Source organism: Vitis vinifera, chromosome 12, assembly GCF_030704535.1.
Source record: "Vitis vinifera cultivar Pinot Noir 40024 chromosome 12, ASM3070453v1".
In the NCBI taxonomy this organism is placed as follows: Eukaryota; Viridiplantae; Streptophyta; class Magnoliopsida; order Vitales; family Vitaceae; genus Vitis; species Vitis vinifera.
The window spans coordinates 4,220,938-4,237,672 of record NC_081816.1 but is presented as its reverse complement, the minus strand read 5'-3'; the positions used below and the strand labels follow the sequence as shown (position 1 = coordinate 4,237,672).

The window sequence follows — 16,735 nt, the reverse complement described above, 5'->3', positions numbered from 1 at the left end:
GTTGAATAAACCAGTTCGAAATTGCTGCAAAATGGACTGTAGAGCAGCCACTCTCAATAGATCTCTCCACAAAGCCTTACATTCTTTTTTCTTTTTTTTCAATAAACTTTCATGACAGAAGCATATCAAAAAATGAATGTACAGATCTTTTCTCCACTAATTTTTCATATCAAAAATACAATTTCAATTTTATCATAAGAAAAGATGGCCCAGACTTAACTACCTCTCTTTGTTTACAATCTCCCACATCACCTCTACTCTCCAAAAGAACTAGTGTTTCAACTCCTCAATGCTTCATTCCACCGGCAAGAAGACTGGGGAAGGAGCCAAATAGAGTCCTAGGAGTGCTCGCACAAGAAGAGACATGTTGGATTTTCTATTTCACATTTGATTGTTTACATGTGATTGGTGTCGATGGCTATCTTCTCTGCATCTTGAATCTAGAAACTGGTTTCGTAGGTTGAGACCCAGAAGACTGCCAAGGCAAAATCCTAGTTAGAATTTTGAGCATGCAAACTAAGAACCACAGTACCATTTTCACAGATGTTAGATCAGCTAATCTACCTGAGATGAAGATGCAGCTTGTTCCCTTGGATTCATTTGTATATTGCGAGTGTGCTCTACAATAGAGCCCGTAAATGCCTGCACAAGATAATGATGAAAAACGCTTAAAAGTTTGCATTATCGTTAACTAAGTTCTCACCCATTTGACAAAACATGGTCAACAGTTTCGACAAAACATGCCTTGAGACTATCTGTGGCTGGCTTAGAAGACTGGACGGAAGTCTGAAACAACACAAAAGAATTCATAAAATAAAAAGAGGTTCATCAAGGTGCTCATATTGCTACTTTAATGCTGCTTAGGCCAAAAAGGATAAAATTGTTTCATACACAGCACCACAAAAGGAAGCAGAACAAATGCCATGGCCAGTGTAGAAGCTAGCCAATAATACCTCAGCTTTTGATGTAGGCAGAGCTTGAATGTTGTCCTTCCCATGAGAACTGGACTGAGTCGCCCTATTTGCAAAACTTTTGCCATGTGAAACATCATCTGAATCTGATAACAAAACTCAGTTTAGCCATAAAGGCAAGTTGAAGAGTGCTTTTTCCATGAAAAGAAAACACTACCATAAGAAATGGGAGAAGAACAAAATAAAGAGCAAAGCTATAGACAAAAACTAAAGCAGACAAGATGCAGGGAAAAATAAGGAAAAAAACAATCCATTTATTTTCACACATCTAAAGCTAAATTTATACAGTTAACTAGTTTCAAGGTAAATTGTTATTCAATCTTTTATGAAAAGTTTCTTTGTGATCTATTATTTTGTTTCTTATAAAAAATTATTGGATTTCAGAGCAAAGAAAGAAGGCACAGGTTAATGTACATCAAGCAAGCAAATCATAATCTAACACCTTATTTAGATTGGCTTCTAAGAAGTTAAAAGTTCTTTTAAGCTAAATAAGAGCTTGTGGATTTGTTTGAAAAATTTTTGTAACAAAAAGCTTTTGGTTTGAACAAAAAGAGTGTAATATGAAAGCTAGGACAATGTTACTCTTTTTAGAAGCTTTTTTTAAGCTTATATTGGAAGATGTTTCATGTTTAGTTAAATTTCCATTTGCCCTTTTCAAATTATGGCTGTGGCTTCAGCTTTAACTTTTGCTAAAGCCAAAAGCAAGAAGCTATCTCAAACAAGATCTAAGGCAGTCTGGGACTTCAGTAAATAGGATCCCAATCCCAATCCCAATCCCATTCCCCTCCAAGGAACCCCCAAAGGATAAGTTTCTGCATCAATGGATAGGTCAACTCTGCAATCAGGAGCTCAACCACTTAAAGGTTTTTCTCTCTCTATCCCTCCCCTTTCGAATGTACCAACAGCAGTCCACAAAAGACACCTACCAAACACCTCTATCCCTACCTTAGTGTGAATAGTAAGTTGCTGCAGTCTTGCTAAATCCAACTTTTTACTGGGTATTACTAATATTGACTATCTAATCTGTTACCAATCAAACTACTAGAAAAGCCCACCACAGTAGTCATTCGAGTACAATCAATATTCTAAATAAACACAACTGTTGCCTGTTCTTATAGTGTCATGTTTTCCATCAGGGAGGGGACAAACTTATCTCACATGCAGCAGCATCTTTCTTTTTTCAACATTTTAGATGAGTAAGTAGGTCTCTCTTCCTATGGATGCTTCTTATGGTGGCTCCCCTTTCCTCCCTTTTCATTTTTTGGGAGTTTCATAGTGGATCTATTTATCTTTTAAAAACAGTTTAAGATATTTTCCCTGTTGTTTAAGATCTGTTCACATTCTAATAGCAAGAAACCAGACCTAAAACAGAGGCAAACTACATAAGATTTAGAGCAAGTTGCCCCTCAACATCAGACCTTCAGCAGATAAACTTACAAGAGTGTGAAAGCAAATTCAATTTAATAATATGGTGCATGCACAAAAGCAACAACTTAACATGAAATTCATTTTAACAAAGGTGGTAAGAAACTAACCTTTAGGTACAGATTGCTCCTTCAAACCTTCAAGCTGTATTTTGGACTTCAATTTTAAAGAGAGAAAAAATGGAAAAAAGAAAAAAAGAAAAGAAAGGTTAATGCCAAACTCATCAAGCATGCTACTTATCTATAACCAATTAACATCAAACAAAGTACAATATAACAAATGAGAGAAGATAAAAATGAAATCTCTTGCCTTTAACTGATTAGCAAAATCTTCTTCAAAGTGTTGCTTACTCAGTAACTCTTCAGTGGTTGCATATTCATCCTTTGAATGATGCAATGGCTTCCTTACTTGGCGCTCCTATTTGATCAATGATTGAAAGTTTGGAACTAAGCAATCATTCGAGACAAATACAATGCAATGGTAGCCATGCATTCATATCTCTAGTGAAAAGCCAACTCAAGAACACTACCTCTAAACTTCCAAGAACATGATCACCAGAAAGCTGACTCAGGGAGTGATCAACATCAGCTTCATTGTGCTCATCTTCATCATGCTCATCTCCACTTCCAGCAGCAAGTTCTTCTTTCTCAAGTTCATCGAACCTCAACATCATGCGGGCATATTCTTCATCTTCAGCAGCAACTTTCATGCTGTCTTCTCCAGAAAACCTTGGAGAATCTGGTTTTGGAGGACCTGAAAGTTTATACAGAATAAGAATCGTTGATATCCCTACTCCAAAAAAATTGGAACTTCAGAATATATGCTTTCAGATGACAATAGAAAATTTTTCTTTAACAAAAGAAAAGAAGCAAGGATTCTAATTTTTCATCCTATCATAATGAATCTATGTGCATTGAGAACTTAATCAGCCTAACTTCTTCATCTCCAACCAATTCAATGTCTTTTTAAGGATTCTAACTTTGACAAAGTATTCATCTCATATTTTAACAAATTAGAGGAAACATGAAATTATACTCCAACTAAAACAGGCACTTCTGATCGATAACAAACAGAGATCCAACACTCATCACATATTTTTGACACAATATTCCTAGCAAACTGAAGGGCCCAGAATCATACCATCATTCATCAAAATAGATCATCCTAGACACAGCACAGTTATTTCTTTTTTCATTTATCATCTGGCTTAAAAAGTGATAGATTATAGACATCCTGTTCAACAATGAAAATTTTAAAGCATTGATGGAATGTATTCACATGACTATATTTAGTAGATGACCATGTTTAATAGAGAAAAAAAACCCCTCATTCCAGCATAACTGGGAAATGAAGTAGCCCTTGATGTACCTACCTCAAGTGACAAGGAGGCGGGATCAGGATGTAAGGTTGCAGTTTGAGTTCCCAACAGGGACAAAAAGGAAAAAAAAAAAAAGAAAAAAAAAAACCTATCAAAGAAAGAATTGGCAAATGAGGTACTCGTAAGTTTGTTTATATTCAGTTCACACTAAAGGTAGAAAACATCAGTCCAAGACAGTATATTCGGAAGCTAACACTACCTTCAATTTCATCAAGCATCTAACAGGATCATTTGTCTTTAGCAATGATAGCTTCTAGAGAATGGAAACCTCAAGCTAGCAGTTTGATAATAGAATGCTCAAACTTCAAGATATTATTAATACATCATAATCAACAACATAACTCATTCATGCAGTATAACAAGCATAAATGATGAAGTAGACACCAACAAAGCCATCACTAGTATCAATATCAAATTCTCCATGTAAGTAACTAAGCAGCAATCAGAAATTTTATCAAGCTAGTGTTAGACAAGAAGGGGCAGGAACCCACCTCTTTCAATCACCCTCTCTGAAGAACTTTCCTCAACATAATCTTCCCTGATCTCCACAAGTCCTTCCTGTTGTAAGCATCAAAGGGAAGCATCAGTAGATGAAGGCCTAAGTATGTTGAGACATAAAATGGACATGTCAAAGTTATAATAATATGTTACTAATAAACGAAATGACAAAATCCAAAAACTTACCACTGCTTCAGCAGCTGTAGCATCAAAAAATGAAACTTCAGCTTTTAAATCCTTCATCATGGCCTTCAAGGAATCAACTTGTGATTCCAAAGCTTTCCCTCTTCTGTCTAGGATCTCTACAGTTTGTTTAGATGTTCTCTCAGCATAGTAACCTTCCCCTAGAAGAACCTGCAAGCATAGTTGTCAACTACGGACTCACAGTAACGTATCATCAATCATTTTCTTATTTTTCTATATCATGTATTATAGAATAAATTTACATCACAACAAATAGTTAAAACAATAAGCAGATAAACATATATAAAACACGCATATATTGCAAATATGAGACATAATTTCATTACACATTTTTTGATAGGCAAACATACAATATATTAATAGCGCCTAACAAAAAGGCACACAAAGGTATACCATAATTTCATTACACATTATCTTCCCAACAAGGGAAAGGAGTGTGAACCAACAAGTGTTGGCCAGAAAAGCATTGGGTTCATGTCGATTTTGAAGAGAGTTCATAGGATGATGTTGTTAACCACAGTATTTTCCTTGATTACACAAAGGCCCCCAAAAAATACTATATAAAACACATTGGGAATTTTTTTATTTCTTATTTTTTTTATAAGTAATAAATCACATTGGGAAAATTCAATTTCAATAAGTTTCAAAAATGCAGGAAATAGCTTGTTGCAGTTTGGGGGCAAGTTTAAAACAAGGTGATTGAAAAGGGTGAATTACCAGGAACTCATTGGTGTGAACCAAACGGCCAGGAAAGAATGCAGCTTTCCCAAACGGAACCTGAAACAACCATTTGAAGACATACATAAATTAAATTCAATCAATCGACTCGACATGAAAGTAAAAAAACATTTTCATTTGAATTCGAACAAGGCATGGTGTTGCGAATATATTTCAGACAAAACCTCCACTCCACTGAGGTCAACACAACTGTTTGGTTTGGTTGTGGTGGGTTTTTTCCTTCCGTAAAAAAATGAGATTTTCAGTTTCACTTTCTTTTAATTTTCTGTATTTTCTTAGAAACCAAACGGAGAATTAACCCTCTAATGAGAAATTAGAATGTCCAGTCTTACGCTTTTTTTACTTCTTTTCCCCCAAAAAATAAATTTGGAAAACTTATCACCGATTCGCCACACAATGGAGTGAAGACTTCTGTTTTTGCATGCCCCAAATCAAAATTTCCATTTCATTTTCTTCCTTTTCAGACGGTTTCCCAGCAATCAAATAGATTATGAACGTGCCATGATGTCATGGTGGAGTTCGTCGGGGAGGCGTTGGACTAGGTTGACGAGGGCGGTGTTGTCGGCAATGAATCCCTGGAGACGATCGAGCTCCGATTGCCGGTCGGCGAGCGCATCCTGCACACGCTTCGAGGCCTTTTGAGCTTCCTCCGGCGGAAACAGTGAGGCCAGAGGCGTTACTGTGCCTTTCACTGGCTCTTGCATTGTACCAATTGCAGGGAGCGAATGGAGATTACGTTGTTCTGGTGCTAAATTGCGAGGGTTTAGGGTTTTCTTCTCTTCTCGAAAAGGTCAAACCGAGACAAGACGACACTGTTTAGTATCGAAATCCAAACAGCCCCTTAGAGTTTCCTTTAATTTTTATCATACTGAAACCGCATTTTCAAACTGTGATTTCAGTGCAAATTTACCAAAATGGGACTGACAAATGCGGCTTTTATATATTTTTATAATTGTAAAAATCATGAATATTTGTAGAAAAAATATATAATAAATATTTGACTATAAGTCCACTATCACGTGTTTGGATTTTTTTCGGTCTCTATATATTATTCACATAATTTTATATTATTTATTAAGATTATTAATTTAATGGTAAAATAAAGTAACAATTTTTAATATTTTTAAAAGTTGATATTTATTGAAGTAATAATATAATAAATTTTTAATATATATGTGGGATCGGATTAATCCCGATATAAGTCTATTTTCCATCAAAGTGACGAATAAAAAATTACCCAAACAGCATCTATGTTTATTGTGTAACTAATAAATATTTTGAATTGTTACGATATGAGCTATTATAAATATAAACATTTGATTTTAAACTGATAAATCATTATTAGTAAGGCCAATTATGGACCCATTTAAAGCATTAACCAGACATACTATACATTGCAATTTTATCATAATAAAATGTCACCATATATCAAATTCAAATATGAAACTTCTAGATATTAAGTTAAGCTTTAGAAAATATGATAAAAAAAAATCATCTAAACACGCTTATAGGTACACTTATTGTTCACTCGGAAAAAGCTCACGGAAAATAACATTATTCATTGTGTACAAACAATATAGATTTTTATTATTTTAAAAGATATATTTTGACTTCTATATAAATAAGAGTTTGAACTTAAAAATAATATTATATAAATTTTTATGTACTTATTTGTCAAAAAAAAATTATCGTAAATTACTATTAATTATTAATCTAAATTAATCCAAGTAATTTAGATTAATCCAAGTAACAATTCTCTCTTGATTCCGGTTTGGTAGATAACTTGCAATAAACTAAAGAATGGTTTCCGTTCTGGCCAGGGCTGCCGCCAAAAATCCAGGGTTCTAGAACACTAGCCGGTGCTGCTCAGCCGTCATCCTAATCACCGCCGCCTTCACTCAGGTCCGTCTACACAAACGCATCTCCATTCAACAAACACGGCACCACTCACCTTTCCGGCCATATTGCCGCCGCCATTCCTGATCTCTATTAGGGTGTTATTCCTAGTAATGGCTACTGATGGTTTCAAACGATCATCGATAGCCCCACCTCCACGAAGTCTCAATGTTGAGAAATTTGCAGAATCCCGAGCTTCTGAACTTGAGGCTCTTCACTCAATTGTGGCAAATCGGCTGAACAACAATTTCCGGTCTCAGAGAAACAAGAGAAGAAGGACCACTGGGCATGATAACAGAGATGCAAACAAGAGATTCAGAAAGAGGGAGAAAATAAGGGTGGTTGATAAAGGCAATGTTGTGGCTTTGGAGAAAGATGAGAAGAAAGTTCCTCGTCGCATTCGTCGGCGAGTTGAACTGAGAAGAAACATCGAACATGGTTACTCTACTTCTGGGGATGGTACCAAGAGGCTGAGAACCCATGTTTGGCATGCAAAGCGCTTTACAATGACAAAGCTTTGGGGTTTCTACCTACCTGTGGGTTTGCAAGGCAGGTAATGCATTCTTAGTTTTTGATTGGAGATTCTTCTTGGGCCATTTGGTATTGAAAAGGGAACAAATTTGGGAAGAAATTCCAAATTCGAATTATCTATAATTTTATACGTTCATAAAAGATATGAAAATTTTTATTTAGTTTAAACCTTTTTTCTTTTCTTGATTTTCTCCTTTTTGTTCCCTGTACTTGTCTCAAACTTTCTGAGATTCAAAGGGTATTTTCCCTCAAATCTTGAAGATTGAAATGGAGCCTTAATATGTTTAGATTTGGGTTTGCAGTGGAATTACTTTGCAAACATCCATTAACCTGGGGGGCTCTTTTCCATGGAGAAGTCTCTTAGATAAAGAACCAATTTGGGTTACCCTTTTCATATTTTTATTTCAACTTCCATTTGTTATTTGAGTATATGAGAAAGAATTGATTTGGGCAATTTTTATCTAAAATGATGCAGAGGAAGGGGTTCAAGGGCTCTCTTAAAGTGGTTCAGACATGGAGCTCTTGTACATGATGCTTGCTACCACATTGCCCTGCAATTGGAGGGTCCAGAGGTATAAATAATTTCTTTGTAATCGCAGCCATTTCAATTGTAGCTTTGTCTCTTAATTTGTTACTTCAGCAGTATTTTTATTTTAGTACCGTATGCTTGGAAATGGTATTTCAATGCTTTCGTTTTTTTTTTTTTTTTTTTTGCATAAGTAAGCTTAGTTCATTATGTTATATGCTTCCAGGATTCGTTACTTTCAATTCTAAGCATGGTATTAGTGCCTTCTCCATCAGCTCACTCTGAGGATATTTCCCGTTCTGTGCTTTCTGGAGCTGCCTATGGAAGGGCTATGGTAGGTTATTGCACCTTCTTCAATTCAAGAATGATGAAACAATCATATGGATAGACTCTCCTTATTTTGTTTTGCAGCTTCATCATGTTGGAGCACCAGGTTCTAAATCAATTGCCCCTGTAACCTATATGTGGAGACCCATAGAGAAAAAGGATATTGGTATTGGAGCAGAACATGATGTTGATTCTGTTAACAGCACACAGACATATGAGTGTTGTTCTTCCTTCCGCCAGCTATGGGTGTGGATGCATGCCTCAGCTTTCAATGAGGGATATGATGCTCTGAAATTTGCTTGTCAAAAACTGGTAAACTGTAGAGATTATTTATCTTTGATTTATTTTTTCCCCTTTTGAAGACTCTAATGTGCTTACTTGTTATGAAGAGTAGCTTGTGAATAAACTCTTCCTATATGATAGCTCAAAAAAGTGAATACTTATCAATATTATCCCTCTGTACTGTTAGTGTGCATGTATGATGCTCAGCTCATAAATATATGTATCCTTGTCTTATATGATGCTGGGGTTTATATATTTCCTTGGAATAAAATTTCAATTTGTGAAGCATTATGTGTCAATGAAGACAAGACCAGGCAGAATAGAGATCATATGCATGCCGTGTTATGTACTTTGTCTCATCTCTTTTTATCTTTCAGATGGATGAAACTGGCATCTTGATTAATTGTTTTTCCCTTGAGGGCCAACTTGCTAAATTGGAAGTAATGGGATCAAAGGCATTTGGACTTCTTCGAAAGATACTGCATCCTATTACTTGGTGAGTTATCCAAAAGTAGAACCTGTTCATTTTAAACAAAGTAATGAACATGTCAAAATATGTTGTTTGGTTGTGCAGTAAAACTTTGAAATCCTGGCAACTGACTAAGTGCTCTAGCCTTGACCATGAAGATCAGATTCCTTCTTGTGCAATTCTATCTCTTACAGTTGATGATCCACGCAATTTGCCTGAGAAAAAGACTGCAGTTGTTCCAGAAGTGGCATCTAATAGGGTGCTTGGTGATGCATCAGAGAATGAAGCTAAGGAAAATACTTCTTTAGAAGGAAATCAGGACTTGGATTTGTGGGATGCTAGGAATGGGTTCAGTCCTCCAGTGGAAGAGAATGTTCTTTGCATGGAAAAGCATCACCAGCGTCTGGCTTTCTTCTGTCTCAGTGACTCACAGTCTGGGATATTGAATACTTCTAGTGATGCGCAGCATGGATCATGCCCAATTCTTCTTTTAAAAAGTAATAATCAAAAGGGCATGATTGGGTAAGTAGTTCTTTATTTATTTTTTATCTTTTTCTCCACTTGTAATTAACAAGGATCAAATTAGTCGTTGAATTTCGTGCTTCTAATACTTGGTTCTCATTTTCCCTATGCACAAGGTCACTTAAGATTCATGACTGATGTTTTTCTCCAAATGCTGGATCTTCTTTTTTGCAATTGGTCTTCTTGTGCACTGGGCAGTGTGATATCTAACAAGTGTAGAAGAATTCATCTCAGCGCATTGTAGCTATTCTTTTATTGCAGTGAATGTTGTTGTTTTATTTTATTTATTTTTATTTATATATTTTTAAGTTTCCATTAACTGTCACCTTTTAAAAATGCATATTCATGGAAAATAATAACACCATTTACTGGGAATTTTGGCCAAAATTTTAAGGTGGTTTTGAGCTATCACTTGCCTGGCATGAAGGAGCCAATTGTGATTGACTTTGTTTCCTTAATGTTGTGTCTATATTCGGTTTTGTATATACAATTTTGAGAGGAGCACTTTCTTGGCACATGGAATAAACTTCCTGGAATTTTTTTGAAAGCCCTTGATAACAATGTTTAATTAATTATCTTTCAGGTGGTCCATTATACTTCCATTAAGTTGGGTCAAGGCCTTCTGGATTCCTCTTGTCTCCAATGGGGCTCACGCCATAGGCTTGAGAGAGAAGCACTGGATTGCATGTGAAGTATGTGCACCTCAATTCTGTATTTCGAGTTCAAGGTTATCATAATTTTCTTATGGACTTCCATTCTCAAGATTTTCTTTTTAAATTTTCACTCTTCTGCAGGTTGAATTGCCATATTTTCCTTCAGATTTCCCTGATACCAATGCATACTCATCTTTCAAGGCAACTGAAGCAACTACATCTGATGAAAAGGCAAAACTTCGTCCTCCTCCCATGCAAGCTTTAAGAGTTCCCATTCCACCTCCATGGGTTAGTGTCCGGTCGGCTTTTGATAAAGAATCCACTATTCTGGGAGACACTCATCCTTGTGAGGAAACATGTACCCGAGATGTGGCAAATAGTGATTTGTTAACAAACTCAAACAAAGGAAGTTGTGATATATCACTTAAGAATCAAAATATCTCATTTGAAGGATTTGTATCAAGGACATCCCATATGTTGAGTTACTACTTGAATGAAATCCATGGTAACCATTTGCTTCTATTTCCTAAGTTTCCTGATAAGAAGAGTTTTTCTGAACTCATGATAGATGAAGCCAAGCTTAGCCGGAACCTTAATGGGGCTAGCCCAATTAATTCTGAACGAAATTTATGTTTCCTAAGAGTTCTTCTCCATGCTTATAAAGAAGGTTCCTTTGAAGAGGGAGCAGTTGTGTGTGCCCCGCATCTTTCTGATATATCAATGTGGACTTCCAGGTAGTTATTTCTCCAAACTTCCTTTCTCTGGTTAATTATTTGTTTCTTGAATTGTAAATCTATGCTTTGTGATTCTCTTAGTTTTTCTTGTTGTAGTTTACATCTTTTAACCGATATATAAAAGGGATGTACTGTTGAGTTTCAGGACAACAATGCTTTATATCCTCACATATCTGCTTTTTCTTTTCCCCTTTTTTTGCTCAATAATCTTGTATACTAGGAGTCTAGGAGCATGCGAATTTATACTATTTGTGAAAAAGCATGAGTTGTATTATGGAACTACTGAGTTTTATTGAAACTAGAGATTCAGTATGTTGGATCTACACTAACATTGATTTTTTTAAAAGGTTTATTAATTCATTATATTTATTTTATTGGGCCTACTAAAAATTTCATGTCTATTTATCAAAGGCTATTTTCAAACTTGGCAATGTTTGCACTTGACTAAGAAATGCGACATGTAAATGATGCAGGTCCAGAAGTACCGAGACAGGACTTCAAATACCTCAGTCCTCTGTGAGATCATACTTTAAAGAGCAATCTTCTGGTAAGTGGGAACTCCAAATACCAGAGGACACTGTTACCAGGGAATCTAATCGTCAGCCAATTGGATTTGTCACAACTGGTTTTGTACGAGGAAGGTTGGTTTGCATGTCTTCTGCTCTATCGTTGCTGCCTGACTTCTATTTATTTTATCTGTAAATTCCATATCATATTATTTTATGTTTGGTATCCATCCATGTGCAGCAAGAAGCTGAAGGCAGAGGCTCTTTGTGAAGCAATCTTACTTGCTCGTCTTAGAGAGGAGCAGTGGAATGAGATGCCCATGAAGGAAAGGAGAAAGGAGATATATGTCCTGGTTAGGAATCTTAGATCTACAGCATATAGACTTGCTCTTGCCACCATTATCCTAGAACAACAGGAAGAAGATGTGGAGTTCATGTGACCTGCTGTATGCTCCTCATGGGAAAAAGAGCACACTGGACATATCCATCTGAATGCCGGATAAAAATACATATAATTAAAAAATTCTCTGTAAGTTGTTATCATGGAAGCTCATGATTCTCCTTGGCTGGTGAGATACATATTGCTTTCAATTCCCAGTACCATGAAGTTACATTCATTGACATTGTTTTTCTTTGACAGGAGGGAAAAGAACATCGGATTTTATGTGCAAGGTGGTTATCACAATCAAGAAAGGGTTACTTAACATCATCCAAGAAAGGATCATCGGATAATCGCCTTACCTTGTCAAGTTTCAATTTAGGCCCTCTATTATTTAAGGTCAAACTTTGTCTCCCAGTTCTCACAACCCCATCCTCAAATAAGGTACACTTCTATGCTCTAGCTTCAAGCCTACTGTTACTGCAGTTCATTTTGAATCCGAGATTGACTATCCAACTATCACTCTTATCATTATCTCCTTCCAAAGAACGTGAAGTTCCCCTCAACATTATCTGAACTTGTCTTTAATTTCTAAAACTTCTCCCCAATTTCTTCATGGGCAAAGTATCCTCATTACTTTTTTGAATTCCAAGGTCTCTCACAGTCATCATATGGCCTCACCAAACTAGATGGTAATGCATCCATTCAAATTCCTGTGTCTGCTTGATTGCTGAGAAATTAAAAGAGGAATCTCCCTTCGGTTGTTGGATCAATGCTTTCTCTAAACGTGTCGATGGACTCGATACCATGGTGTTTTGTAATTATTACCATGCCCTCCGGACTGCTGATAAAGCTCAGTATGTTAGTCGATTTGAAGGGGGAATGGAGATCGCTTTCCTCATATTTGGATTAATCAAATGATACGAAGAGTTAAGAGTGCCTGTAGATTGATTATAAGAAACGTTTCTAATATTTTTAATATTTAAAAAATAAAAATTTTCAAGTATTATAAAGGTTAGAAATATTTCTTAAAATTATCACTTTTAAAGTGTGTTTGATAATGATTTTAAAAAGTGTTTTTAATTTTTTTAATACTTGAAAAATAAAATTTTTAAGTATTAGAAATGGTAGAAATTTTTTCTTAGAATGTGTTTGAAAGTAATTTTATAAAATATTTGTAACATTTTTAACACTTTGAATGATAAAAATTTTCAAGTATTAAAAATATTTTTTAAAATTATTATTAAATAGGCTCTTAGTTTATTTGGTGGTGGATCTAAAAAGTGTTTTTAGTCATATTGTTTACTCATTCTAAAGAAATTCTACATCTTATTTACCATGTGTTACTTTCTTGACGTGATTACTACTTGAACTCCTTTGCAAAATATACAAGCTAAAATTTTACATTTCTTTAAAAAAAAAAAAAAAAGTAAGGTGGTGTTTGTTTTTTTACTTAATTCTAAATAGAACCTTAATACTTAATAGTATTAAATACTAGGTTGTTTGTTTTTGTAGTATTTTATTTCTATTAAGTATTAAAAAGTAAAAAAAACCATTGTGTTATTTTTTCTATTTAGAAAAAGCCACATATTTTGGCTTTTTCTATTTAGTAAAAAGTTTATAATAAGTCATGAAAAAGTAAAAAAACAAACAACCTAAATTCTAAAACTAAATGGTTTTCAGCAAAAAGCCAAAAAAACAAACACCACCTAAGTCTCGATTTAGTAACTGTTTTTTAAAACAATTTTAAAAAATAAATTTTGAGAACAATTTTTGAAAACTATTTTATAATATTTTGTAGAAACCTGAAATTTTTTTACTTATATTTTAATATTTTTAAATATGTTTTAGAAATACTTTTTATATTAAGTGCTTTATTTTTAATCATTTTTGTACAATTATTTTTTAAAATAGCCCTAAAAAAAGTGAAATGAAAACATATTATTTTTTGTTTTTCCAATTTTTTTTATTCTAAAAACCAAAAAACTATTGTAGAAAATAGTTATTCAACAAATCCTAATTTTTTTACCATGAGAACTTAAATTTTGATTAATGATACATCAAATATTAACCAAAGCTATCAATCTATATATAGAGCGATTTACCGTTTCTTAGTGCCTTTAGGAATATGTTATTCAAATATAAATCTTGTGTAAATTTTAATATTTTTATTATAAAAACCAAACAAGATTTAATTTATTTTTTCTATTATAGTTGTTTTTATTTTAAAATACAAGAAACATATTTAATTATTTGACCAAACAGCCCATGTTATTAGACCTTAAAACTTAAAACTAGCTAGACCCACATTAATGGACTTCACAACTAATCCACTACATGCTAGGAAAAATCTTTAGAAAATGGTAAAATACTTAGGTTGGATGTTTTCATAAATGAATCCCATGGATTGTGCCAGGACTCTCCCCGGATATCACCTCCTAGTTTGATACTTAAGATGTTGATTGAAATTTTCTGTCCATTTTTTCAAACAGAAGTTTGTCAACAAAGGAAGAGTGTTTCTAGGGGTAAGTAGAAAAATCTCCGTTTAGGCTCAACACTTTCCCTAGTGTTTAATCAAAACAAGAAGAGTTTGAAAGTAATTTTAAAAAGTGTTTTTAAATTAAAAAGTATTTTTAAGGAAAGAAATTAAGTGTTTAACAAAATTTAGAAAATACGAAAAAATTACTATAGTGTTAAAAAAATACTTATAATGCTTTTTAATGAAATATTTGATAGATAATTTTTTTAAAAATATTAAAAATGTGTTTGATAGTGATTCCAATAAGAGTTTCTACCATTTCAAAGATAAAAAAAAAATTAAGTGTTAAAAAGATTGAAAACGTTTAATAAAATTACTTTAAACAAACTTTAAGTACGTTTAATGGTGTTTCTACTTGAAATATTTTTAATAAAAGTATTTTATTTGAAAACTTTTTTTAAGAAAATCACTTATTAAGTATTTTTGTTTTTTAAAAAAATCAATATTATAGAAATGATAGAAACACCTTATAAAATTATTGTTAAAAACACTCTAAATGATTTTTAAAAATTTTAAAAGTATTTTCTAAATTTTGCTAAACACCTCATTTTTTTTTTCCAAATACACTTTTGTTTGTGTTTTTGAAAAAAAAAAATCAAGTATTTGGTAAAATTTAGGAGACATATTTTAAAATATTAAAAAATCACTTATAATATCTTTTAAATAAAAATTATTTTAACAAAAAATAAAAAAACTCGTATGCCTGAAAACACTTTCACTAGAAATACTGTCAATATTTAAAAAAATAGTGTTTTTGTTTCAATTTTTTTTTTCTCAAGAGATCTCAAACAAAAAACAGGTTGACATGGCTAATGATTTATCCCTTTTTAAAAACACATATTTTAAAACAATTTAAATACAAAACATAAAAATAACTTGGAACAGTGGACAACAACATGTACGTGCAACAAGACGAAGCCGAGACTGAAAAAGACAGAAAACGAAAACTTGTACGGGACACTTGTTACAATAACAACAATCCAACCTGTCAACAAATCAGCAATGACAATTTGGCAAATAATAAAAAATAAATAAATAAAGAAAGGTAAAATTACAACAAAACCTCACATTCCAGACTTTCATAGTATAAAAACATATTATTATTATTATTTTTAAATAATCACATAATTTTTGTTCATGGATAGGCGGCTTATCGTTAAGGTAAGCATTAAATATTTTATTTAAAAATTATTTTTTTTAAATTTTTTATAGAAATAATTCCTTAGCCAACAATTAAAGCGCAATAACTAACTTGTCCAAACATAGACCTTCCAACACCACATTGTTTTAGTGGTCTTCCACGTAAAGTTAGCCACCTAATTCATATCCGCACGTACAAAGACAATAGACATATAATATTAAATTTTTTAGGAAAACACAAAAATATTGAATTGGTTTTTTATGAAATTTTACATCTATTGAAATTTTTACAAACCTATAAATAAATAAAATTTTGATATAAATAAGGTTATAATTTCAACTATTTACGGGTTAGAAGATTAACCTATGTCAAATTTGTCATCGATATGTTTAGTTATATCATATCTAACTCGAGATTAGGTTGATCATTTTAAACCTACATCAAACTCGTGTCCAATTCGATTCCTTAAGTTACCATAACCTCTAGGAATTATTAAAAATAAAATACAATTGAAGTATATAAAATATGCCATATTATGAAATAAGACATTAAAAACTAACTATTTTAAAATCATAAAATAAATTATTAGTTATTAATTTAATACAAAATTTAGGGGACATCAAAAGAGGTGTTTTCTATTTTTATATTTATTTATAATAACATAAATCAATTTTTAAAAATTAAATAAAAACAAATATGTTAGTAATAAAGGTCTAATTTAGCATAATTTTTAATTTTAAATTAACGAAGAAAATTATGATAATTTAATTGAATGTTATCAAAGATTATTATAGCTTTTTATTTTTGCAATTTTATTGAATCTTATTAAAGATTATAATATTTTTTATTAAAATTAATATTACATTCATCTATTTACAAAATAAATTGAAATATATGTAATTTTTAATGAGTAATCCAATTGTTAAAAAAAAATGTCCTTCAAATCAATTAACAATTAGACTCTTCCATATAAATGTTTCATTTATTTTTAAATATATATTATTATTATCTTATTA

The 16,735-nt window shown here is 32.8% G+C and overlaps 2 protein-coding genes across 5 annotated transcripts; one reads left to right on the top strand and one right to left on the bottom strand.

The window, feature by feature from the left end:
• Nucleotides 1-63: 63 nt before the first annotated feature.
• Nucleotides 64-6,064, bottom strand: LOC100254110 (uncharacterized). Of its 2 annotated transcripts, none has more exons than XM_010658682.3 (11): nt 5,715-6,064; nt 5,194-5,253; nt 4,459-4,626; nt 4,266-4,332; nt 2,926-3,149; nt 2,706-2,813; nt 2,507-2,552; nt 954-1,057; nt 745-786; nt 565-642; nt 64-475 (listed from the first exon to the last, which is right to left on the bottom strand). In XM_010658682.3, the coding sequence occupies exons 1-11, from the start codon at nt 5,916-5,918 to the stop codon at nt 419-421; spliced, it is 1,158 nt and encodes a 385-aa protein (XP_010656984.1). In that variant the 5' UTR covers nt 5,919-6,064; the 3' UTR covers nt 64-418. The 2 variants fall into 2 exon arrangements, with proteins under 2 accessions (XP_010656984.1, XP_019079284.1); XM_019223739.2 differs by having other exon boundaries at nt 2,507-2,540; nt 5,715-6,052.
• A 926-nt stretch (nt 6,065-6,990) lies between these two features.
• LOC100249005 (ribonucleases P/MRP protein subunit POP1) lies at nt 6,991-12,980 on the top strand. Of its 3 annotated transcripts, XM_019223841.2 has the most exons (12): nt 6,991-7,663; nt 8,117-8,213; nt 8,394-8,501; nt 8,579-8,806; nt 9,154-9,272; nt 9,351-9,767; nt 10,351-10,459; nt 10,562-11,154; nt 11,628-11,795; nt 11,902-12,189; nt 12,301-12,483; nt 12,693-12,980. In XM_019223841.2, exons 1-10 carry the CDS (start codon nt 7,224-7,226, stop codon nt 12,098-12,100), a joined length of 2,478 nt encoding a protein of 825 aa, XP_019079386.1. In that variant the 5' UTR covers nt 6,991-7,223; the 3' UTR covers nt 12,101-12,189; nt 12,301-12,483; nt 12,693-12,980. The 3 variants fall into 3 exon arrangements, with proteins under 3 accessions (XP_019079386.1, XP_010656986.1, XP_010656987.1); XM_010658684.3 differs by having other exon boundaries at nt 12,301-12,980; XM_010658685.3 differs by having other exon boundaries at nt 11,902-12,229; nt 12,301-12,980.
• The last annotated feature ends 3,755 nt before the right edge of the window (nt 12,981-16,735 follow it).